The 21467-nt window shown below is 56.1% G+C and overlaps 12 protein-coding genes across 12 annotated transcripts; 3 read left to right on the forward strand and 9 right to left on the reverse strand.

Moving 5' to 3' along the window:
* Positions 1-2236: 2236 nt before the first annotated feature.
* Positions 2237-4912, forward strand: K452DRAFT_283797 (uncharacterized protein). The gene is made up of 2 exons (XM_033539835.1): positions 2237-3066; positions 3143-4912. The coding sequence occupies exons 1-2, from the start codon at positions 2557-2559 to the stop codon at positions 4421-4423; spliced, it is 1791 nt and encodes a 596-aa protein (XP_033401157.1). The 5' UTR covers positions 2237-2556; the 3' UTR covers positions 4424-4912.
* K452DRAFT_119926 (uncharacterized protein) lies at positions 4528-5038 on the reverse strand. The gene has a single exon (XM_033535161.1). The coding sequence runs from the start codon at positions 4914-4916 to the stop codon at positions 4632-4634; it is 285 nt and encodes a 94-aa protein (XP_033401158.1). The 5' UTR covers positions 4917-5038; the 3' UTR covers positions 4528-4631.
* K452DRAFT_119927 (uncharacterized protein) lies at positions 5039-6022 on the reverse strand. The gene has a single exon (XM_033535162.1). It carries the CDS (start codon positions 5917-5919, stop codon positions 5161-5163), a length of 759 nt encoding a protein of 252 aa, XP_033401159.1. The 5' UTR covers positions 5920-6022; the 3' UTR covers positions 5039-5160.
* Positions 6023-6245: 223 nt separating this feature from the next.
* On the reverse strand, positions 6246-7181 carry K452DRAFT_264479 (uncharacterized protein). Its single transcript, XM_033538694.1, has 2 exons — positions 7080-7181; positions 6246-7024 (listed from the first exon to the last, which is right to left on the reverse strand). Exons 1-2 carry the CDS (start codon positions 7137-7139, stop codon positions 6446-6448), a joined length of 639 nt encoding a protein of 212 aa, XP_033401160.1. The 5' UTR covers positions 7140-7181; the 3' UTR covers positions 6246-6445.
* A 275-nt stretch (positions 7182-7456) lies between these two features.
* K452DRAFT_283799 (uncharacterized protein) lies at positions 7457-7966 on the reverse strand. The gene has a single exon (XM_033539836.1). The coding sequence runs from the start codon at positions 7874-7876 to the stop codon at positions 7646-7648; it is 231 nt and encodes a 76-aa protein (XP_033401161.1). The 5' UTR covers positions 7877-7966; the 3' UTR covers positions 7457-7645.
* Positions 7967-8009: 43 nt separating this feature from the next.
* K452DRAFT_283800 (uncharacterized protein) lies at positions 8010-8378 on the reverse strand. The gene is made up of 2 exons (XM_033539837.1): positions 8318-8378; positions 8010-8248 (listed from the first exon to the last, which is right to left on the reverse strand). Exons 1-2 carry the CDS (start codon positions 8352-8354, stop codon positions 8061-8063), a joined length of 225 nt encoding a protein of 74 aa, XP_033401162.1. The 5' UTR covers positions 8355-8378; the 3' UTR covers positions 8010-8060.
* Positions 8379-9237: 859 nt separating this feature from the next.
* Positions 9238-9825, forward strand: K452DRAFT_295086 (uncharacterized protein; the record flags this gene model as incomplete). Its single annotated transcript, XM_033541773.1, has 2 exons — positions 9238-9553; positions 9608-9825. 2 exons carry the CDS (start codon positions 9238-9240, stop codon positions 9823-9825), a joined length of 534 nt encoding a protein of 177 aa, XP_033401163.1.
* Positions 9826-11912: 2087 nt separating this feature from the next.
* Positions 11913-12932, reverse strand: K452DRAFT_120011 (uncharacterized protein). The gene has a single exon (XM_033535163.1). It carries the CDS (start codon positions 12482-12484, stop codon positions 12035-12037), a length of 450 nt encoding a protein of 149 aa, XP_033401164.1. The 5' UTR covers positions 12485-12932; the 3' UTR covers positions 11913-12034.
* A 903-nt stretch (positions 12933-13835) lies between these two features.
* K452DRAFT_305472 (uncharacterized protein) lies at positions 13836-15425 on the forward strand (the record flags this gene model as incomplete). The annotated part of the gene is made up of 1 exon (XM_033542903.1): positions 13836-15425. The coding sequence occupies one exon, from the start codon at positions 13836-13838 to the stop codon at positions 15423-15425; it is 1590 nt and encodes a 529-aa protein (XP_033401165.1).
* Positions 15412-17557, reverse strand: K452DRAFT_283803 (uncharacterized protein). Its single transcript, XM_033539838.1, has 6 exons — positions 17216-17557; positions 16961-17074; positions 16429-16877; positions 16263-16374; positions 16056-16211; positions 15412-15998 (listed from the first exon to the last, which is right to left on the reverse strand). Exons 1-6 carry the CDS (start codon positions 17423-17425, stop codon positions 15828-15830), a joined length of 1212 nt encoding a protein of 403 aa, XP_033401166.1. The 5' UTR covers positions 17426-17557; the 3' UTR covers positions 15412-15827.
* A 558-nt stretch (positions 17558-18115) lies between these two features.
* On the reverse strand, positions 18116-20620 carry K452DRAFT_283804 (uncharacterized protein). The gene is made up of 5 exons (XM_033539839.1): positions 20292-20620; positions 20169-20233; positions 19866-20120; positions 18895-19813; positions 18116-18615 (listed from the first exon to the last, which is right to left on the reverse strand). Exons 1-5 carry the CDS (start codon positions 20397-20399, stop codon positions 18478-18480), a joined length of 1485 nt encoding a protein of 494 aa, XP_033401167.1. The 5' UTR covers positions 20400-20620; the 3' UTR covers positions 18116-18477.
* K452DRAFT_120078 (uncharacterized protein) lies at positions 20110-21437 on the reverse strand. The gene is made up of 2 exons (XM_033535164.1): positions 20169-21437; positions 20110-20120 (listed from the first exon to the last, which is right to left on the reverse strand). The coding sequence occupies exon 1, from the start codon at positions 21356-21358 to the stop codon at positions 20426-20428; it is 933 nt and encodes a 310-aa protein (XP_033401168.1). The 5' UTR covers positions 21359-21437; the 3' UTR covers positions 20110-20120; positions 20169-20425.
* Positions 21438-21467: the final 30 nt, after the last annotated feature.

Here is a 21467-nt window from a genome sequence, read left to right on the forward strand (position 1 = left end):
GCCACAGCGGTGGCTGGTGTGTCGACAGGCGTCAAGCGCGCATACAGCTCTGTACGGAGGTATATTATTGTCAATAGAACCACTGCCGGTTCAGGCCTAGCACGGCTTCGCCTCATCACCATGTGGCAGCGCCGGTCGTGCTGCAGCTGCGGCGAGAAGCATGATGTTTTATGCCCGCACCCTGAAGACGGGAGGGCCGAGGGTGACGTGCTGACCACTGGCCACCGAATGGCAAGGCGGCGGCGGATCGTGGGGGCGTGCAAAGGCTCATGCTCGACATTCTGCACCGCCGGGGGGGCAGGCAACAGGGATGCATGGCCTTCCCTTGGTGTCAATGCTGGTCTCAGACCGATCGGGTCGTGGAAATTAAGCGTGCGGCAGCGATTCGGGCGTGCTTCCGCTCCAAAACACCAGCGCTATACTACGTACACTCGCGGCGCGATTATACTCTCTCGTCGCTAGGAAGACTTGCCGCGTTTCCGGCGCTGCTCTTCGGCGACTTTATTACACACCATCGCCGTCACACATCACACACGCCCCTGGCATAAGCAACCCAACATGCTCGGATCCATCTGGGTGCGCGCTGCGGGAAAAAGCAACTAAGCCTGAAGTCACAGCTGGTTGCCTGAGGGCGCGTTACCGGGGTTTGTGCGCATGCGAGCCACCTCGTGTCGCGAGCTGAGAAGTCTGGGCGATCGGTAGCAGCCTTTTGCCATCCGACTGAGGCGACGGCTGCTATATTGGGTCATCTGAACAGCGGCAAGCCGTCGCGGTGCAGCCCTATCCTCGACAGCCGCGGTGCCGCCATGGCCCGCGCAGGGGGGCCGCTTTCCAAATGACACTCCGTTTGAACAGATCAGGATGATCGAGCCAGCACCGCTCCCTTTCTGGCTAGTAGCCGTTGCTTAGGCACGCACATGGGCGACGAAGACAAGGCAAGATCTGCCCCAGCCGCTGTGCCACTTCCTTCTTCATGTGCTGTGTGGAGACCGGGCTGCCCTCCAAGGCAGCTTGAGCAGAACCCACCTGACACGGTTCTCTAGCAGCCCTATTCACCACCGCATCCTGCGCTCTGACTACCCCCCCGGCGGCCCCTCCCGCGCAGCCTACAGGACCCCACCCACCTGATGTCTGCAGGCAAAAGCCTCGCCCAACTGACGTTCCAGCTGTTTCGCCGGCGGGGCTCGTGAGAAGCAAGGCAGAGAGAGTTGAGTGAGATCTGCGGGCCGCGGACGGCCAGAGCGTGGAGAAGGTCGAACCCTAAATAGAAGGAGATGCTGTTCACTCCGGCGCCTTCCCCAATAACAGGCCTAGTCCGGTGTCTCCAGGGCCTGTCAATCGAAGCCACATTCGCAATCCCACGCCCGCCGGCCCTCGTGGGGTCCTATCGGAGTTGACGACCGGCCGATCAAAAGAAACGAACCCGCCGCCATTGGAGCTGATGCAGCGCCTGCGAACCTAGGCTGGCTAGGGCTGTCTGGAAAACTGCCTCCATATGCTCCAGGAAGAGGGCTGTGTCAGCACGCCGAGTCGACAAATTTTGTCAGCTCGGCCTTCGAGCATCCGCATCAATTCGGCCAGATGACTATGGAGTGTGGCCGGAATTGACGGATTCGTATTGAAGCGCTTGTCAACCAGTGATCAGGCCCCCGAAGGAAAAAGTGACTGGCATGATGACCATGCCTCGCGCCGCGCCGCAGCGCAATCAGTGATGGCCATCAACCGACCCGGCGACGGGCCCCGTGCCACGACCGTCATCCAATTATGCAGGTGGAGACCAGGGTCTTTGACGGAGATCTCAGTCTGTGGCCCGCAGATGCCCAAGCCGATCTTTCTTATTACTCTGATCACCACCTGGACAGGGTGTGCTGTCTCTCATGAAGCAGCGGCCTATCCTTGTTGTGGGCTCTTCGGTTGTGCTTGAACGGAAATAGCTTTTGCGCCTCTGTCTCGCTCAATCCTTGATCCTTGGAACCTTTCCCTTGGAGCCTGGAGACCCATCTTTCCTTTTTGCCTTAGCCTTCCCGGCGCATCATCAGTCAGTCCTTACCTGCACGAGCTGAAAGTAAACTGGGGACAGCTCGGCTCAGCATCCAGGGTATCATCTGTCAAGGTATCGATCTCCCTTTTCCCCTCCCTGCATGGCGCATGCCTGCGTGTCCTTTTCTGAAATGTCTCTCGTGTCAATCGCTTGCTAGCTATTCTCCCCCAGAATGCGCACTCACAGGGAACAGAACAGTAATACAGTGTTTCCAACTAACTTATGTGCGCCAAAGCCCATGTCCGCATGGTAGCCCTTCTGGACAGTTCCTCGCCCCCGCCTCCCATCGCCTAGGCTATCTGCAACCAAGCAGACGCCGAATAGACACCGACCGTAATTCGTTGCGTTCCTGGCCTGAAGGCGCTATGCATGTACTGGCGTCACCTCCCTGCTTGAGCCACTTCGTGCCGTCAATTGGGCGCCATCCGCTTCTGAGCCCGAACGTAGGCATCAAATCGCCGTACGGGCTGGAACCGGCCGTGGGAGCATCCCAGCAAAGCTACCCGTTCCCTCCCATGTCGGACACTCCGTCATCTTCTCGACGGTCTCGTACGCGTCCACAGCAGAAAGACAGCAGCGCCTCATCCCAGGAGCAGCAGGCTCGCCGGCAGGATGCCCAGCGTCGCGACCGGTCTCCACGTGGAGGTCAGATTTCGGATCGGACGGGCATTGAGCCGCAGCACCAGGACTTGATTTATGAAGGCCATCGGCAAGCTGCTTCCCAAGTCGGCCACCAGCCGCATCTGCAATATTCTACTTCAGAAGACGTCGAGTCCATGGAGGCCCCTATGATGCTGAGGAGTCCCTTTGGGTTTCCCGGCCATACACACAGCTTCATCCCTGCTTCCGGAAGGCAAAATCTTGCCACTCAGCCTCAACCTTCGGCATATCAATCTCAACCACGACAAAAGTCTGCGAGGAGAAACAAGGCACATGTGGCGTCGGCCTGCGTAAATTGCAAAAAGGCTCATTTGAGTTGCGACGTGCAGAGGCCTTGCACCCGCTGCGTTGCTTCTGGGAAAGAGGTATGATCTAGCCCTTCTACTGTCCCGTCGAGGTCTGTATGGAAAACAGTAGGCTGATGAGAACCGTTCGGAATAGACGACTTGCTATGATGTGCAGCACAAAAAAAGAGGCCGACCAAGACTACGGGACACGCAGGAGGCCAGAGCTCAACCGGTACAAGACGTCACTGGACAGCCATCTCCCGCTGCCGAGGCTCCAGAGAGCCCGGCGTCCATCGCTCAACAGAGGGATTACTTCCAAACCCTCAGGTCCAGACGGGGCACGGGTACGTCGACCAGCAGTCAGCAGACGGCCTCGCATCCATCCAGTCTGCCTCCGAGCCCTTTTGCCGAAAGCCATACCATCCAGCCTCCAACTCAGGATACTTCGTCCCATTACGTAACTCCCATGGCATTGCTCAACTTGGATTTGATCATCTTAAAAACGAATGCTGCGTTCAACGTCCTGTTTGGTCACGGAAGAGACTTTCGCGGTATGGAACTAAGTGAGCTCCTCCAGCAGAACCAGACCAACCCTCTTCCTCTGTTACGGAGTGACCTAAGGAAAGAACGTGAGGATCGGGATCCCGCTTATCTGCCGCCTATTTTCGTTCCCGGAGAACAAGAAACAGTCCAGGACATTGAGGAAGAGGACCTCGACATCATCACCCGAGGCTACACCGACCGACACTTAAAATGGCAATTCCGCTCAGTCTACGGGCAGCCGCAAGAGGTAACAGCTCGTGTCCGCCTCGCCAAATCGTCGAATATCTTCTTCGTCTCCGTTACGCTTCCGCCTTTTCCGGCCAGCGATATCCGCCCACAGGTGCCGTCGACGTTTGTGACACCTATCGCACCACGAGCCTCAAGACCGTCCTCTAGAGCCTCTCGCACCTCCGCTTCGGCCGAGCTCCCATCATTACACCCTGCGCCTTACGGCCATTCTTCCCCGCTGAACGTCTCGGATCCCCCCTCCCCTTACTCTCCGTACTTTACCTTCCAGGCAATGACAGCGTCGCTGCCCCAGCCGACAGTCTCGAGTCATATGCCATATCACTACCCGCAGGGTGCACCTCCGGCTGAGGCCGGGTTCACGCCGGTGCAGTGGTCAGCCGGACCCCACTACCAAATGTCTGCAAGACCGCAGTCTGCGACGTCGGAGCCCAGAGATCAGTACCTCAGCGACCAGCGCCCACGTTACATGAGGACAGCACAATATAGCCCTCGTCAGAGGCAGCAGTCAGTGCCGGAAGCAGGGCTGCTTGAGGTTCCTGGACGCCAACTTCAGAGCGGCGGTGCACAGCAGAGTGGGCAGGAGGCACCCTCGGACGACAGGTCCAAGAGACGGCGCTTGAATATCATGGATATAATGGGTTGAACAGTTTTTGGTTTGTAGACGGATGCTTGCTTTCTTTTCACTATCTTTATTGCTTCTTTACGGCAAGGGGTGTGAGGTCGGGTCTGGACGTCTAGGTCATCGAAAGGGGCCACGACTGAGCAACCATGGCGCCGACACTCGGTTTCACCAAAGGAGGAAATGTTTTTGGAGACGGCGTTTTGGGTTCGTTTGCTGTACAACGGGTGTCTTATAATCTTGGGTTCTGTTTTTGTATTTCTGGGAGTTGTTCCCCCTCGCTCCCTCGGGTACTCTTTGGGTATGCCAGCGGACGCAGCGGGACGACATGACAAAAGAAAGGGCAGGGAGGATACGGTCTTGGTTCTCGGTACACTACTACGTTGTATATACAGGCGGCAGTCTCTTTCGTCGAGTCGCGGAGTCGTCCTCGCAGATCACGACACTGGACTCTCAACCGCAACAACAACAACAACAACAACAACAACACATCGATATTGTCCAACGCCATGACCATATAGACGCACAATAGTGCTTGCGAAATACCGCCCCGATCTACACGGCTCCAAAAGTCAACAAACACAGCCGCTTGCTTATCGGGAGCCAAGCTAACCTACCAATACCCCTAAGCGGCACGGCACAGCAGCAACGCCGCAACGGCCACCCACCAGACAGGCAGGCAGTCAGGCAGCCAGGCAGGCAAGAAGCTACCAAGCCCACGGCTCGCAACAAACGCCCCAGAACAGCGCGCCGTCAATAGCCTAACCGCTGCAACTCCTCCCCGCCCCCAATGCCCCGCCCTGACACCTGCCGTCCCCGGTCCTCCGTCCCGACAACCCCTCTCCCTCGCCCCCCCCCCCCCCCCCCCCTTTTTTTTTTAGGGGGGTTCGTTCGTTCCTTCCTATTGCAAGGCCGTTCCGTGCTCTCGCGTCGCCGTTGCCCGCCGTTGCGCCCCGTCGGAGAATTCCAGCACGGAACACGCGTTCGCCATGTGTATATATGCGCGATCCCGCGCGGCGGAGCCCGGTGAATGGGCGGCGCGCGCGCGCGCTTGCTCGCTCGCACCAGTAGTACACGGCGCAACGCAACGCAACGCACGCGGCCGCGCGCCCACGTTGCCTGTGCGCGCTTGCCCTGCTTTGCCGTGTCTGTCTGTCTGTCTGTCTGTCTGTCTGTCTGTCTGTCCGTCCGTCCGTCTGACGTACTGCTGCTGTTGCTGCGGCTATTGCCGTTGCTGCTGTTGCTCCCGTTGCGGAAGCGCCGTCGTTCCTTGTGTTGCGGTCTTGCTGCGGGCTTACGCGACGCGCGCAGCACCTTCGGACTACTGTGCTGGCGAGCCGAGCGGGCGGTGCAGCGCGGCGCGTTGGGGAGATGAGGGGGCCGGGTAGACTATGGCAGGCTGCCTGGATTATGTACATACGGTTCGTATGTATGTAAGGTAGGTAGGCAGGTACACTACTGTCGGTCGAGCAGCAGGCAGGCAGGCAGGCAGGCAGGCAAGCAGGCGGGCGGGTGGGCATCGTTGCAGCATCGGCTGCGCGCAGTGCAGGACAGGACAGGACGGGACGGGACAGGATGCGTGAGGCGTGCGGATCGCGGGCTATTGGTTGCCTATTATTTGGCCTCTCTATTTTTTCTTCCCTTTCGGGAGGTTAAGGTTTGAGACGGTACTTTGCGTCTGACAGAGTGCACAGGGGAAATTGGGCTGGGTGCTGGACTCTGGGGAATGAGGGTCCTGGCGCTGGTGCAGCTGCAGCATGCCTGCTGCCGCGTGGTGGCGCCAAAGTATGAGGGTTCTAGGGGACTAAAAGCGGTGCATGAGGGGGCTTTTTTAGGCAACTCATCTCAAAGTAGAGTCGTTATTCGTGATGTACTACTGTGGTTTCTTCACAGCAAGGGTATGTAGTATCCATGTCCTGGAACAAAAACGCCCAGCAACTCGTCCATAGTCGCATGCCGTACGCCGTTGGCCCCCGTCTGCCCGTTTTGCAATGCATCAAGGGTGCAAGGAAAGAAGACACGACGGGAGGAGAAATGAGAGCAGCCTCAGCCGATGGGCTTAAGCTTCTTTTTCTTCTTCTTGTTCTCGCTGTCCTGGGCGCCCTTCTTTTGGAAATCGCGCCATGAGCCAATACGTTGGTCGCGCGTCTTCTCCCATGCCTCATCGTGATCGCGCTTGCGCTTGCGCGCCTCCAGCTCCTCATCTTCCTTGCGCTGCTGCCGGCCCTCTTCCTGCATCTGCGCTTTGATCTGCTTGCGCCGCCTGAGCTCGTTGTCAATCAGCACCTCCTTGGTCTTCTCGCGCCAGTCCTTGGCAAACTCGGGCGTCTTGAGTTCCGGTTCGTCGACGGTCCACTTGCGCTCGCGGATCAGCAGCATGCGCGCGTCGGCGATGGCCTCGTCCAGTCGCGTGCGCGTCTTCTCGTCCATCAGCTCCGTCTGCGCCTTCTTCAGGCGGTCGAAGGCGTCGGGCGCCGAAGGGTTGCTCGTCTTATCCGGGTGGATCAGCAACGACTTGATGCGATACATCTTTTTGATGTCCGACTCGGGCACGCCCGGCTGCAGGTCGAGCACGGCATAGGCGTCCAGCTTGAAGGCCTTGAGGATGCGGTCGATCTCGGCGTCCTGGGGCCGAAGTCAGTCAAGGATAGCTATCGGGTGGCGGGGCAGCTGTGCGCACCTTGTTAAATTCCTTGGCCTCCTTCTCGAGGGCGTCAAAGGCCTCGGTGTCGTCAGCCATGGTGGAATAGGGGTGGAGAGAAGGAGGGTAGTGAGACTAAGTAGTGGTGGGTGAAGAGAGTACGAAGTAGAGAGAGCACAAGCACCGCGTTCGAGTCAGTCGTCTGTAACTAGCAGCCGCGTCTGTGCGGGCGCTCGTTTTTGGCTGTGGCTCTCTCCCGCACCTCCGCACCTCCGCACCTCATCACACGGGCAGCACATCAAAGTTGGCGAGTTCGTCTGTCTGTGTCAAGTTCAGCCACTTCCCCGCCATATCCTAACCAAGATCCTCCCAATGCCCTTTGCCATCCTTGCCCTAGAGAGATCCTGTAGGTTCATGGGACATTAGTGGGGATGCTATTCTGGCGCTACAATCATCTCTCCTACACACGAACTGGCCCATATAGAGGACTGCGATCCGTGAGAAGAATGTTGAAAAGGAGCATCCGAAGACGGGGAAGGAGGTGAAGAGTGATGACGTGGATGGCATAGGTGGCTTCTCGCTCGCTGGCGTGGACCAGGACGCGTTCAACGATTTTTGAGAAGGACGAGAAGCGAAAAGTAAGAGAAGCCAAATAAGAAGAGGTCGAAGAATTGGCTCGAGGACGAATCGGACAATAGAAAGGGCGCTGAGATGAGGATCGAAACCGGCGGTCGAGGAGCCAGAGACGTTAGAGCATGTGAGGCGCTGGCTGGGTACATGCTGGGCGGCGTTTGAGTGCTTTGGACCGAGAAGTCGGCGCGCAGTTTGGTGTTCATTTCGTACGAGTCCGAGTCACAGGTACGCAGATTTGTCCATATTGTCAGGACAACGAACTCAGGATGGAGCAGTAATGACAGCTTCAGTTGCATTTTATGCCGTGGCCAGGTATTATTATTCTCAGCAACAACAATTTGTAAAAACCCTCTTCGTAAAACGACTCGCATCGCCATCCAAATTGAATTACGGAAAAAATCGTGAAGGCCGATGCCTAGATTCCTTGCAGCCAGGCTCATCGCCCTTCACCTCACAACAGTCCCACATAAAACCCTCGGGAAACATCTTGCGCATTTCTTCTGTGTCAATGACACCATGGCAATCCTCATCATGGTCGGCCCAGAAGTCGTCTCCATCATAAACCTCGAGCTCGCCTAGGGCGGAGAATTTGTTTAATGAACAGTCACAGTGAAGAGAGAAAGAAAGGAAGAGCTGTTACATACCGGGATGATAGACGCAATCGCCCTTATCGTTGTTCATAACGTCAAACTCCTCCTCGCAATTCTCGCACATGACGTAGCGGGCCCGCGGGCGTTTGGTGGACGGCCTCCCCGCGTCCGCAGCGCTGTCGTTGCGCTTGCGCTTCGCGCCAGCGCCTTTCTTCTGCTCGGCCTCCTCGTCCTCAGTCGTCGAGCTTTCTTCGCCGGCGCTAGACACTTCGGCGACAAGGTGCTCCTCAAACATCTTCTGCGCGACGATATTCGAGGCGCAGACGGCCTTGAGGGTAGCCCTTAGGCGTTCTGGCGTCGCTTTATCGATCGCCTCGAGTAGGGCGGGCGAGGTCGGCATGCTAGGCCGTGGCACCACGATGGGTTCGAAAGGGAGAGAAGAAGAAGAAGCCATGGCGATTCAATTCGAGTGACAGACAGGCTGACGGGCGGGGATATGCGCGTACGCGGGAATGCGAGCAAAATTGCGTCAAAACGGGGCGCGGATCTGACGCCTTGCCACGTGCAAGGGCACGCTCAGGACGCCTCTTCCCCGCGTCGCGAGTCGCGGGTCGGCGTCGGACCCTGTGTGGCCATGGCGTATCTTTTTCGGGGTTGGGGGGGAGCTTTTCCAGCTTCCACGGAAGGGCTGGCTGGGCTGGTTGGCAGGTTGCCCGAACGGGGATGGACCGGAGTTGCGGACCCACGGGCCTTGCGTAACCCGCCGCGCCATATGGCGACACACGCACGCCGCAAGAGAGACAAAGAGTCAGAGAGAGCGAGACAGAGCTGAGAGAGGCAGCTACTGCTTTGTCAAGTCACACCAGATCGACCTTGTCTAATACCTTTGCCGTTCCCCCTGCCGTTTAAGCCGCCTCCATTGTTCCACCGCTTAGGCCCAGTTGGGATCCCTTCGTCCCCGTACAGCTGCCCCAATGGCGTCGCCGCGCCTCATCAACTACGCAATCGACTACGCGGACGCGGACCGCGTGCGGGCCACGCTGCAGAAGCTGTGCGCGAGCTCCGGTGAGGCCAGGGCCCTCGTCGAGGCCGAGTTGCTGCGCGTCGCGGATTTCGACGGCGACGAGGAAGTCACGGGCAAGTTGGCCGATGCCGGCGCCGACGCTGAGTCGAAGAAGCGCGAGCGCAATATTGAGAGCGTGCACGTGGTGCGCTATGCCAAGTGCCAGCAGTGCGAAAAGGAGTTTGATACTGCCGATAACAAAGATGGAGACTGCGTTTTCCATACTGGTATGATGGTCGTGTCGTCAATGTATTTGTGGGTGAGAGACTGATGCTTTGTAGAGCTGCTTTATTGCGATGAGGACAGCCCTGAATGGATCGATTGGGACCCGAGATGTCATGGTCCGTATGACACCGAGATAAATCGGAAAAGTTTCCCTAAAGGATTCAAATGGGACTGTTGCGAGAAATTTGGCAATGCAGAGGGTTGCGAAAAGAGTCGGCACGTAGCGGATACGCATTATGTATGGGGGACGCTGCCGAAGAAAGCCAAACATTGAGATACAACAATGTGGGAATTGCAACAAGAACGGAAAAGATATTAGACGGTACTAGACTCACAGTGACAGTGCTATTATTACAGCGATTTTTTGTCCTTGCGTTCTCTACGCCCTGGTCTTCTTCCTGGCTCTTGTTCCGATGGTTGACCTACTTTCTCCAGGACGGTGGCCAATTCATAAAAAGCACCAATTGATGTCTACCCCCTAAAACCGGTAACACGTTGTCCTGATTTGGTTGCTTCATCTCTGCTGACAACGTTCACCCCGGATAGTTCTTCTGAGATCTGTAAATGGCTTCGTATTATCCCACCAGTCTTAAAAAACCGGCCTAGGCTCCAGCAGCTATTTTTCAGTTCCGATTTTATCACAGAAGTTATTCTTATCTTCCGGAGTTTTTATCCCTGTATATCTCCCCTTCTCACAACGAGCTCCTCAACGCGCAGCCCGGATCTCAATAACACGCCCGCCAGGACCCCCTTGCCAGATCTCGCATATGTATATATTCCTTGAAGTCGACACTTCCATTTACGACTGCTCACCATAGTTCTCCCGCATAATCTCAACTGCGGGGCGCATCAGGCGGCACCGAGACGGGCATTGCCGTTGCCAATGCCGATGACGCGGACGACGCAGCAGCAGGCCGGGGTGGTCATGGGGCGCGATTGCGTGCTTCTTTCTTCTGCGGGGCAGCGAGGGGGCGCTGGCAGCTGCATCGCCCGTCAGGTGGTGTTTGTTCGAGATGGGATGCATAGTGTTGTCGTCATGGCCGAGTGGGGGAGGATCTTGGGCTCGGCTAGCTGGTGCTTGGATGGATCGGTACCTGCCTAGCGAGGTAACCACGCGGGGTTCAGGGCTCAGGGTCTGGGGCCTGGCGTCGAGGGTCTAGGGTCTACCTAGGGTCCACAAGGTTGTTTCTGCAAGACGGCTTGCAAAGGATCACGGTCTTCCGTAATGGGAAGGACGATGGTTGTCGTTGATAGGAATCGGCCCCATAGCTCCGAGGCGGCGGTCACCTCGTACTGAGATCCCTCGCTTCCACCATATCGGGACGTGGTTACCTATAGCTAACATGCACCTCATCATTCGGACAGACGTCCATTCATACGGATGCCTAAGAGCCGTTTTTGTATCTAGAAAGCTATCTACGTAACCATCTCTTTCGGTTGTTTTCAGTACTCAAAGAAGTGCGTCGTCGCATCATATAAGTTCACTTGACTTATTTGAGCATGACTCGAGTTTGATGATTTTCTCTATACTGCTTAACGTCATATCTTACTAGAAGCCAGTGCAGACGCTCGGAGAATATAATAGCTCGGTTGTTAATGCTTGTCGTCACTGGCGGAAGTATTGGATGAAGGTCGGTTCTAGAACAAATGCATTTTAGCTTAGTTTTTATTCTACCGCAGCTATACTTTTCTTGAGTAGTTAGCTCTGGGGTGGTAGATGGTCATGGTCGATCAGCAAAGGTTTCTAGCTCTTTGGTGTTTTTGCATATATCTGGCACATTGTTGCAAGATGTCTGCTTCCAGATGTCCTTTGAAATCAGCATTTATTTCTTGTTCGTAGACATCGAGAGATGCTAAATTTTTGAAAAGTGAAACAGATCTCGAAAAGAAGCGGTAAGGTGGATATGGGAGCAAATACATCGACATCATGACGTATGTTCTAGCTGATTTTATTATCTCGCCGACATAGCAGCCGTGGCCGCAATCGGAACAGCTAACAGGAAACACTTAGTTAACCTCGTGATGCACCGTAGTGATGAATTGGCTTCACTATTGCCTTCAGCGGGTCATATACCGCTCATTATACATCGCCATGTCACTTGTCTCACAGAACGCGGTGAACTGGACTGCCGTTTTGGGACAGATATCTGGCGCATCATGTTTCAAACGCTGGCCAGTCCATGCTTCAACGGTCCTCGGGGACGGAAGAGCGGTGCGCATACTCCCCGAAGCACGTTAGGTACAAGCTTCAGCTAGAATGGGCGCCGGCCAAACTTTACCTTCCCGCAGTGGGGGAATGGCAGGTCGCTGATTCGGCCGTTGTGGTGAAGAGCGGCTCAAGAGTCGTTCGACAGCTGGTCGGCAAGGGCACTCGGGCCGAAAGGCGCCTGGATGGGGTAGCCCGCCCGGGGAAGCTCCTCGGCAATTCGTCGAAGACGAAGCGCGTCCACCGGACGCAATTCCGCAAAGCCGACCTGCCCCCCTCAAGCTCGGGGTCTGGTCAGATGGACCGCGGCCCAGCGGTCCAACTGTGCCTTTTGAGGCAATCCCCAAGTCCAACGTCGAACGTAGAGACTGAAGGGCCGAAAAAGTAGGACCGCCGAAAGAGCGGCCATTGGTGCCGTGCTGGGGGCGGGGAGTGCGGGTGAGGGTGCGGCTCGAGTCGATGCGAGCGTTGTGTTCGAGGTTAAAGCGTCTCCGACAGAAGAAGTCGGGCTTGGGGTAGACGTCGTCTTTATTGGACTCGCTCTGACCAGTCGATTACCAATGATTTTGTGGCTAGTTTGAAAGAACACCGCCATGAGTGAAATACAAAGGACCATGGACGTACCAACAGGAAAGGTGGAAGCCCTGGCCTTGGAGCGAAGGAAGAGAGCGTTCTGGCTCCTGTTCTCCAAGCATATGCCGCGATGGGAAAACAGGCGGGCGATCATGGATGCTCCTTCAAGGCTGGTGCCAATTTAATCGACGCTCAACAACACACCGCTCCGGATATCCAAGCGCTCGTTGACCGTCAGGCAGGCATGGCGAGAGAAGGCACCTTCTTTAGCACGAGGCGGCGGCGCAGAGTGCCATGGCAGGTTGGAGCAATGATTGCCAGAGAGTTGACGCCGTGGCGTTGGTACAGCCCGTTCCGAGAGGGCGTTCGGCAGGGGCTTACCGCGCCGCAGGGAAAAAGTCAAACTCTCGGATCAGAGTTCCACCTTCTTCATGAGGCGGCGAAGCAGAAGCAGCAGCAGCAGCAGCAGCAGCAAGCAGAACCCGGCGAGCCAGTGAGGCTGCAAATAACGGTGAGTTCGCCGCGACGGCCGGCAGAGGCGCGTCCCGCTGCCGCACTTGCACGTACCTAAAAGTCTCGGAACTTTTCCCCCATCTCTCTGAAACAAAGGATTCCCCACGTGCGAAATGGCCTGTCTGGTTGGATGGCGGCGTTGGATGGCGGGGATATGTAGGTAGGGGAAAAAAAAAGGGTGACAAGTCACGACGCAAGCCTTCCAGCACAGCCTCGCAGAAGCCCCCACCTGCGCCAAAAACGATTCGACCACCCACAAGTCATCAACAACAACTCATCTCTGGCTCTCATCGCGGCGCAGCACCGAAACATTTTGGCCCCAAAAGGCCTCCCGAGCTCCGGTTGCTCGATTGCCGGGGAGCAGCCCTGTTGCACATCAGCTTAGTGCATGCAAGGCAGCCGCAGCCAGTCTCGCGCGTGCTACATGATGTTGCCGAATGGCGTATATGCTACCTATTGTATACTGATGACAGTCATACCGTGGCGTGGCGTCTGTGCCGCTATCGTGGCTGCGGCTCAGTCGTCGTCGTTCATTCGTCATGGGTGTCGCGGCGAGCACGAGGCGTCGTCTCCTTGACCCCATTCGACGCGTGCGTCACATGGGTAGTAGGGAGCAGCGCGTGGGCCGTTACGAAGGATGCGCCAGCGTCGACGGCGGTGGGGCTGTAGGCAGCCAGGTGTGCTCCATGCTGCTGCGCCAGAGCCGCTCCGCTTAGACTCCCCATCTCTCCATATGCCATGTTCCCTTTCCATCAAGGTTCTATTTTTGTAACCTTCCGCCGATGTTTCTGATGCTTCGACTGTGCCTGACTGCTGCCATGTTTAATAGCGTCGCCTTCCTCGCTGTTGGTAAGCTTGTTCAACCAGCCAGCCAAGTAATCCCTTGTGAGACAACCGATATCTCCTAAGAACGTGGTCTACATATAGACTTGTCTTTTATTCTTCCTTCCTTCTCTCTTTGTTTTTTGCAAATCACTTCTGTCTCGAACAAAATGTCCGATTCCGCAGCAGCAACAGCAGCAGCCTCCACCGCTGCCGCCGCATCCTCTATTCAGCCATCTTCCACTCAGGCATCCAGCACCACAGCAGCGGCATCCTCAACTGCGGCAGCATCTTCGACGGCAGCAGCATCATCTACCCTCACCACCTCAACCACCTCTGCATCATCATCATCATCATCATCATCATCATCATCATCTTCTTCTTCTTCTTCTTCTTCCTCCGCCTCTTCCACTTCCAATACATCCGCCTCCAGCACCTCCTCCTCAACATCCTCGGCATCAGCCTCCAGCGCCGCCGCCCATGCAGCCAACAAGAAAATCCCCATCGTCGCCGGCACCCTCGTCGGCCTCTTCGTCCTCGTCATGCTCCTCGCCGGCGCCGCAGTCTGGCTCCGCAAGCGGCGCCACGCCCGCAAGAACGCCCTACTTCCAACCAGCAAGTCGGCGCACATGAGGAGCATCTCGACGTCCAAGTCGCCCATCGCCGGCCTCTACGTCCCCGTCGCCCAAGGCGAGCAATCGCCCCCGGCATACCCTCGCGCCGAGCCCGAGACCACAGAGGCAGCAGCGGCGCCGGCAACCACGGAAGGAACGACGACGACGACGGCTGACGCGGCCGCCACGGCCGTGCCCTCCACCACCACGCCCGCCATCACGACGACCAACGCCGACGCGCCAGCGCCGGCGCCACCGGCCCGTGCTTTCTCGAGCAGCACGCGCGGCTCGAACGGCAGCGCGCCGGAATCGGACTCGACGGACCTGGCGGCCTTCACCATCATCACGCCGCCGTCCCAGCACTCGCGCAACACGAGCACGAGCACGCTGCCCGCGACGCTCACTGTCGGCAGCGGGAGCAACACGCCGACGCCGACGGCCACGGCCGCAAACAGCTACACCAACCTGCTGGGCACGGTGTCGTCGTCGACGACGTCGCTGCCGCCATCGGCTTCAGCAGCAGCGGCAGCACCAGGCATGCACGCGCGCACCGTCAGCGCCGGCAGCGTCACCAGCCTCGGCAGCGCCGGAAGTAACAACAATAACAACGACCGCCGCCGCACCTCGCAGCTCTACGTGCCCTTCACGCCGTCGTCGCGCCGCCTCTCCGCCACGAACCTGACCCTAATCCCGCTGCAAGTAGCGGCGCCGCCCGCGGCCTCGGCCCCCTCGCAGGCCGCAAGCCTGCACCAAGCGTCATCAACCTCCTCTTCGGCCGCCGCCTCGCCGCCCGTGTCCGCGCCCCCCAGCGAGGCCGGCACCACGACGACCGGCTCGGCCGACGACGCCGACCTCCCGGCCCCGCTGCGCGTCGCTGCCGCCAACAGCAGTCGCCGCTCGCGCGTCAGCTCCGTCAGCACGCTCATGGCGGGCGGGAGCAGCGTTGGCCGCAGTAGGAGCAGCACCGGCCCCTCGCTCAATAGGTACTATGCTGGCGGGCAGGCGCCGGAAGACGGCAACGCGGGCGCGGGCGCGGCCGCTGCTGCGCCTGGCTCCGGGGCCCCCGACGAGGCGCCCCTGTATGGGAGTACGAGTAGCAGGAAGAGCATCTTCCGGAGGAGCTTTGGGGGTGTCAGCCCCAAGTAAGTGAGTGGTGTGTGGCTGGCTGAATCCGGCCGGAAGAGAGGGAGGGGGAAGGAAGGATAAAAAAATTTGCATTTTTGTCGCGGCTTTTTGTGGCGCAGCATCATGTCTTATTATTGTTTGTTTTTTCCTTGTCGACATGGGTTTTTGTTGGCTGCTTAGATTATATTGGGGCTATTTGCTCACAGGGGCTTGGTGCTTGGTGGGGTGACACTCGTTTTATGATACCCTTTTCTGTATGTAGATACTACTTTTAGACGCAAGTCATGATTCTATTCTCGCTTATGCCAATGAACAACTACGGGTATGTCTGGCTCATGTACATTGTGCTAAGCAAGCGTGCCGCCCGTAGGTAGCGGAAATCCAGGATGCCGAGCTTTTCTTTTTTGCTTCGGAAAGCAACCTTTAAAAGGTGGTGTTCTCGGACGCGGGCTTGGGCTCTGCACGGTTGAGGTAGTCGGCCATAGACTCCACGTTGCTCTCTTCGTTTTCAAGCTTGGACCTCTTGAACCGCTCCGAGCCGTCAGAGATGTACGCCTTGACCGTGCGTCCATCGAAGGAGCGACCATTCATCATCTATAACAACCTGTAAATTCATTTGATTCTTGTGAGCATGGTGGCAGGGTAACTTACACGAGCAGCTGCTCTGGCCGCCTCGGCCGTCTCGAACCTGGCAATTGCCGCGCCTACCGGCTCCAAGTCGAACACGACAACGTTCACCACCGTACCCACTTTGGAGCATTCTTCACGGATGTCTTCGGTGATTTCTTCGAGAGCATTCTCATCTTCCTGTTTGGGGGTATTAGCGGATATGTCAGCTAATTATGAACACAAACTGACCTCCAGCTCCTGAAGAGTGAACATGTGCTTCAAGACCACGATCTTGTCGTGGCGCGTGCCGGTCTGTGTCATGGTAGAAGTATCCTCATCGTCGTCCCAATCTGCCAGCTTGCTGTTCATTGGTTAATACATTGAGGAACCCACGAGATGATAGACTATTACTTGCCTGTTGAGCTTGTCGACCTTCTTTTGCATCAATTTCTTGCTAACGCGGGGAGCTTTGGCCTGGGTCTCATCCTCCTTGACATCTTCGTGCCTCTTGTAGCTCTGATCTGCAGGTGCGACTCTCATGTTACCCTCAGGGCCCTTCCTATAACCGTCGAAAGGAGAATCGTCGAGCATGTCGCAAGCAAGTTGAACGGACTCGTCGCGGAAGTAGACGATCAAGGCCTGTCCATTGAATTGGCCCTTATCATCCGTGTACATCTTGATGCGATGGTCGTCCTCGTCGTTAATAGCAGTATCGATAATGCCGTACTTGGAAAACACGGCATTAAGCTCCTCCTTGGTCGCATCGAGAGGGAGTGACGACACCCAGACAGCACGGTTCTTTCTCTCTTTGACGGGCTTCTCAGGCTTGGCCTTGCGGGCTTTTTTCTGCTGGACGTCGTTGTTCTAGAGGAGAAGGAGCCTGTTAGCATGACGAACAAGAAGCTTGACGAGGGGGGCTGGCGCAATGCGGGAAGGTGGTAACTCACGTTCTCCCCACTATCGTCATCATCCTGCTTCCTTTTCTTCTGCGCATCAGGAGTGGTCCTGTCGGACTCGGCCATGTAGACTTGTCTCTGCTTCTCCAGAAGCTCCTCGGCCAACTGTTCACCCCGCAACCGTACCAGTTAGAATTCAACCATCCATAACCTCGATATGCAATACTTCGCTACACCAGAAACCAGAAACCAAGGCTATGGTACAAGGTCGTCGTCCTCGACGAGGAATTCGGGGCGCAAGCGTACCGATGGGACCCAGCGAGACAGGCGCTCATCATACTCCCACTCGGAGCCGTTGTTCTCCTTCAAGACCCACTTGGCGGTCATGTGGTCGCGAGCCACGCGCGGGTCATTTTCGAACTCTTCCGCGGTTTTGGGGAAAACTGGCTTCGCGGCGGACATGCCGTCAGCTTGGGGAGGGATGCCCTTAGAGCGGAACTCGGGCTCCTCGGCCATGGTTGCAGTGAGGCTGTAAATGCTGTTCAGTCCGGAGGAGGCGCACGGTCAAGTCGGATGGGGGCGATAGCGCTCAGCGCATGCAGTGCGGTGGCGAAGAAATAGAGAAATAAGTCCAAAGTGAGGTGAAGCTCGCGACGAAGCTGGTCGACCGTTGGCGGAGCTCGCTAGCGCGTCATAGGCAGGAGTCCGAGCGTCAATATCACGTGCACAGCCCTACGGCGAAACGACGAGAAAACACTTACCGATGATCAACGCTGATGGCCGCACCTTTCCAATGTCCAACCGTTACTGGGAAAACATATGTTGATCTATCTCTACTTCCCCACGTTTCCCCACACCAACCGCTCGGCCCGGCTATGACCAATTCTCACGGAGCGGAAGACGGGGATGGAAGTTCGTACTACAAACGGGGCAAAACGTAAGGTCCCGGATAATTTGCCCAGCCCTTAACTACATGTTGTACGATGCCTACAGAGTACTGCTTAGGTAGTTATAACTAGACTATAATGCTACGGCCAGTAGGCACTATATAACTATATAAAAGTAAAAAGATATAAGGTATAATAGTACTTGAAAAGATATAACAGTAGAAATATATACGAATTCTAAAGTGATCTTTAATGGTAGAGAGGTACAGATATATGCGACTAGTAGAGTATTTACGAGGGTATAAAAATAAAATATTCGAGGGGTATGAAGGTACTTATAAGGGTATAGAGACCTAAAATTTCAAAGAGTAGAAAACACATCATATAATTCTGTAGATGCTGTTACGTGGGATGGGCAAAATATTTAGAGGGGGTGGGCAAATTATCCGGTGCCAAATGTAAACTCTACAGGTCATTGCCTCATCCGCAGAACGCCTGCCAAGTGGGAGGGCTTAAAGATATCAATATCAATCGACCCCAATGTGGTTTGTCGATATCTATCTACAGGCAACTAACAAACACTTCTCCAAAACGAGCCACTCCAGAAGCCCCTGGCACCCTTACGCAGATGCGCAATTTAGAAGATGAATTATGAAGTTTATTCAACGAATAGTCATCGGATTACGGATTACTTAAGCCCATTGAAGCATGGTTCTTCTCGGGCGGCTCGTTGCGATTAGACCTGACCGAACGGTGCGTCGACTGTGCGTCGTCATCCTCGGGGATTTTGGCTTCACGGCTGAGTTCAACGTAGTCATACTAAAAAGAGTTGTCAGAAGGTACGTTCTGTAATGTCCGTCACCATGAAACGAGATTCACCGTGGAGCGAAACGGTGATACTTGTATGGAGTAGAAGAAGAGACCCAGCTATGATGCATAGAGTCTACGTGTGCTCTAGGACCATTGCACCCATACCCAGGTCTCGGGCTGTGAGCTAGGCATGGAGTACTTTGTAGGGACTGCTTGTATCATCCACTGTCTCGCTAGACGGTGGATCTCGGTTCGCGGTGACGGGTGAATTGAAGAGCCTAAACTTACAGCAAATTCGCCGATCTCGACGTCGTCAATACCCAGTATTTCATCTTCCTCAGTGGCGCGGAGCCTCAAGACCGGGAAGTAGTTGCCTAAGAACCCGATGACACCCAGGATGATGCAGGTACCGGCAAAAGAGTAGGCAGCGCCTGCGACAGAATCGGCAATCTGGTAGCCAAGCTGGACCCAGTGGTGATTGAGCCATCCGCCATCAATCTCAGTCGAGCCATCGAGATGAGCAATATAATCCGCAGCAAAGAAAGCGGTCAGGATGTTTCCGACAAAGCCACCGACGCCGTGAACAGCGAAAATGTCGAGCGCATCATCGCAACGCATAAAGTACTTGAGCTTGGTGGCATAGTTGCAAATAGCGCCACCCAAAACACCGAAGGGAACAGCGGCCCAGACAGGAACAAAACCGGAGCCAGGAGTGATCGCGACGAGTCCAGCAATGACACCGGAACAGAAACCAACAGTAGACCACTTGCGTTCAAGGCGGTAATCGACCAAGCACCAGGTAATGCCACCAACGCAAGCAGCCAAGTTGGTCACCATTGCGGCAAGCACAGCGCGAAGGTTAGCAGCTCCTGCTGAGCCAGCGTTGAAGCCAAACCAGCCGACCCACAGGAATACTGTACCGATGACAATATGGGTTACGTTGTGAGGACGATAGTTGAGCTCCTGTGTACCGTGACCACGTCTCTTGCCAAGCATATAAGAATAGCCAAGTGCGGCGCACCCAGAGGCAATGTGTACCGGAGTACCACCGGCGAAGTCGAGACTGCCCATTTTAGCAGCCCAGCCAGAGGGATTCCATGTCCAGCAAGCGATCGGGTCATAGATGATGGTCGACCAGACAAACATGTAAATGACGCAGGGCAACATACGGCCACGTTCCGCGACGGCACCCACAGCCAGAGCGACACTAGACAAGGCCCCGTGAGCCCGGGTCATCTGGGGAATGTAGATCTACTTACGTTATAGCCGCGAACATACCCTGGTATACGGCAAAGAGGAGGTCCGGGATGCCGGATGCCGCGACGGAAGGTGCGCCGAGGACATCCATAAAGCCAAAATTATCCAGAGCACCGATGTATTTGCCAGCCTTGTGGGAGAAAGCCAAAGAGTAGCCCCAGAAGAACCATTGAAAAGTCACCACGGCTGTAGCCATGATTGACAGCCATATTAGCGACAAGGCGGACTTTCTTCGAGCAAGTCCGGAGTAGAAAAACCTGGAATGTAAGCCGATGGTTGTTGGAAATAGAGATTCGCGTGCCTACCCCACACCGGGAATCATAAGCAGCACGAGAGCTGTGGATGTGATGATCCATGCGATGTTTCCTGTCTGCCGAACAGAAAATTAGTTAAGCAGCTCACAGCAGGTAACCTGTGAGAATACTAACCTCGTAGTAGACATTGAGATCTTCCTTTAAGCTGTCCCCACCTGTCTTCGGAGCATCAGACGGGAAAGCTTGGAAAGGGACATATGGCAAGTCCGTGGAGGCGGACATAGTAGCAAACCACCTAGCCAAATCTTTCAGCTGGGAAGAATGATATTCCAGCGAAAAGAAATAATGCGCTCGGGCGCTAATACTTTGTAAAAATTCAGAAAAGCGAAAGAACGAAGCAGAGAGCTGTAGGCGCAGAGCTCAGCTTTGATGATGGCAGTCTGGGGAAGCTGACAAGACGGGGCTGACACGCGAGGCAGCAATGGCCTAAGGTATAAATGATGGTGAGGGCGCACACATGCAGGGCTGTGCCGCCGGGGGATTATTGAAGAGCGCAGCATTCCTTGCCATTGCCCAGCAGCGACATGGCGTTTAGTGGGGGTTGTGCACAGGGAGCAGCAGCCACAGATAGGGACCCCAGAAAGCAGCCAATCGCATCCCTGAGGGTTTACCAACACTAGCCGGATCGTCGAACCACGGCCGTGGGATGCAGAGATACGCACCGCTGCAGACTTGCCATAGATAGCTGATGCCGCTCCCTCGCAGTCTGGCCAACTTCGTCTCTGGACTATTGTGCCGTCAAAAATCACCCTCGAATTTCCGCACAACACGCCATATTGCGGGCGTGCCGACAAATTGCTCTCTGTCCGCCGCTGCATGAATCTTTGCTTATCGTGGGCCGGGACGCTGCGGCCAAGCCTCACTTCCGCTCCCCCGCCGTCAGCAGCGGGAGCGGCAAGCCAAGCTTCCAGCCCATCCGCGGCCCTTGCTTCAACAATCTTTTCTCGCGCCCGCATCGTGGCCTGTGGGCATGTGCGGGCACCTGTGCGCGCTCGACCTCGTAATGGCATGCGCCGGGAGATCGTTGGAGAACATGCCTGCCCGTCAACTCCCATGGGGTCCGTCAGCTCCCCATGTTCTTGTCTTGCCGTGGACCACCGCTGTTCTCCAACCCCACACACGCCTAGGAGGGCACCCCCAGATCCCGAATGGGAACGACCTGCCGCCCCTTTGGCCAGCATTCGTCTTGTATCCTTGATACGCAACGTACAGAAATTGACTGGCAGGATTATTGATGATTAAGTACATCTGACTGGCGTCTCTAGCTGAGACTCTAGGGTTGGATCATAA

Source organism: Aplosporella prunicola (assembly GCF_010093885.1).
Source record: "Aplosporella prunicola CBS 121167 unplaced genomic scaffold K452scaffold_4, whole genome shotgun sequence".
NCBI lineage: Eukaryota > Fungi > Ascomycota > Dothideomycetes > Botryosphaeriales > Aplosporellaceae > Aplosporella > Aplosporella prunicola.

Bases quoted from the DNA above. Each gene is read 5' to 3' on its own strand.
- K452DRAFT_283797 (XM_033539835.1), top strand. From the start codon at position 2,557: ATGTCGGACACTCCGTCATCTTCTCGACGGTCTCGTACGCGTCCACAG. The intron at 3,067-3,142 runs GTATGATCTAGC...CGTTCGGAATAG, and splicing joins GCGTTGCTTCTGGGAAAGAG to ACGACTTGCTATGATGTGCA.
- K452DRAFT_119926 (XM_033535161.1), bottom strand. From the start codon at position 4,916: ATGGTCATGGCGTTGGACAATATCGATGTGTTGTTGTTGTTGTTGTTG.
- K452DRAFT_119927 (XM_033535162.1), bottom strand. From the start codon at position 5,919: ATGCCCACCCGCCCGCCTGCTTGCCTGCCTGCCTGCCTGCCTGCCTGC.
- K452DRAFT_264479 (XM_033538694.1), bottom strand. From the start codon at position 7,139: ATGGCTGACGACACCGAGGCCTTTGACGCCCTCGAGAAGGAGGCCAAG. The intron at 7,025-7,079 runs GTGCGCACAGCT...CTTCGGCCCCAG, and splicing joins AGGCCAAGGAATTTAACAAG to GACGCCGAGATCGACCGCAT.
- K452DRAFT_283799 (XM_033539836.1), bottom strand. From the start codon at position 7,876: ATGAACACCAAACTGCGCGCCGACTTCTCGGTCCAAAGCACTCAAACG.
- K452DRAFT_283800 (XM_033539837.1), bottom strand. From the start codon at position 8,354: ATGAACAACGATAAGGGCGATTGCGTCTATCATCCCG. The intron at 8,249-8,317 runs GTATGTAACAGC...TCTCCGCCCTAG, and splicing joins CGATTGCGTCTATCATCCCG to GCGAGCTCGAGGTTTATGAT.
- K452DRAFT_120011 (XM_033535163.1), bottom strand. From the start codon at position 12,484: ATGATCGCCCGCCTGTTTTCCCATCGCGGCATATGCTTGGAGAACAGG.
- K452DRAFT_283803 (XM_033539838.1), bottom strand. From the start codon at position 17,425: ATGGCCGAGGAGCCCGAGTTCCGCTCTAAGGGCATCCCTCCCCAAGCT. The intron at 16,375-16,428 runs GCAAGTAATAGT...ACCAATGAACAG, and splicing joins AAGGTCGACAAGCTCAACAG to CAAGCTGGCAGATTGGGACG. The intron at 16,212-16,262 runs GTCAGTTTGTGT...ACCCCCAAACAG, and splicing joins TCACTCTTCAGGAGCTGGAG to GAAGATGAGAATGCTCTCGA.
- K452DRAFT_283804 (XM_033539839.1), bottom strand. From the start codon at position 20,399: ATGTCCGCCTCCACGGACTTGCCATATGTCCCTTTCCAAGCTTTCCCG. The intron at 20,234-20,291 runs GTTAGTATTCTC...TCTGTTCGGCAG, and splicing joins ATCTCAATGTCTACTACGAG to ACAGGAAACATCGCATGGAT. The intron at 20,121-20,168 runs GTAGGCACGCGA...CTTACATTCCAG, and splicing joins CTTATGATTCCCGGTGTGGG to GTTTTTCTACTCCGGACTTG.
- K452DRAFT_120078 (XM_033535164.1), bottom strand. From the start codon at position 21,358: ATGCTGGCCAAAGGGGCGGCAGGTCGTTCCCATTCGGGATCTGGGGGT.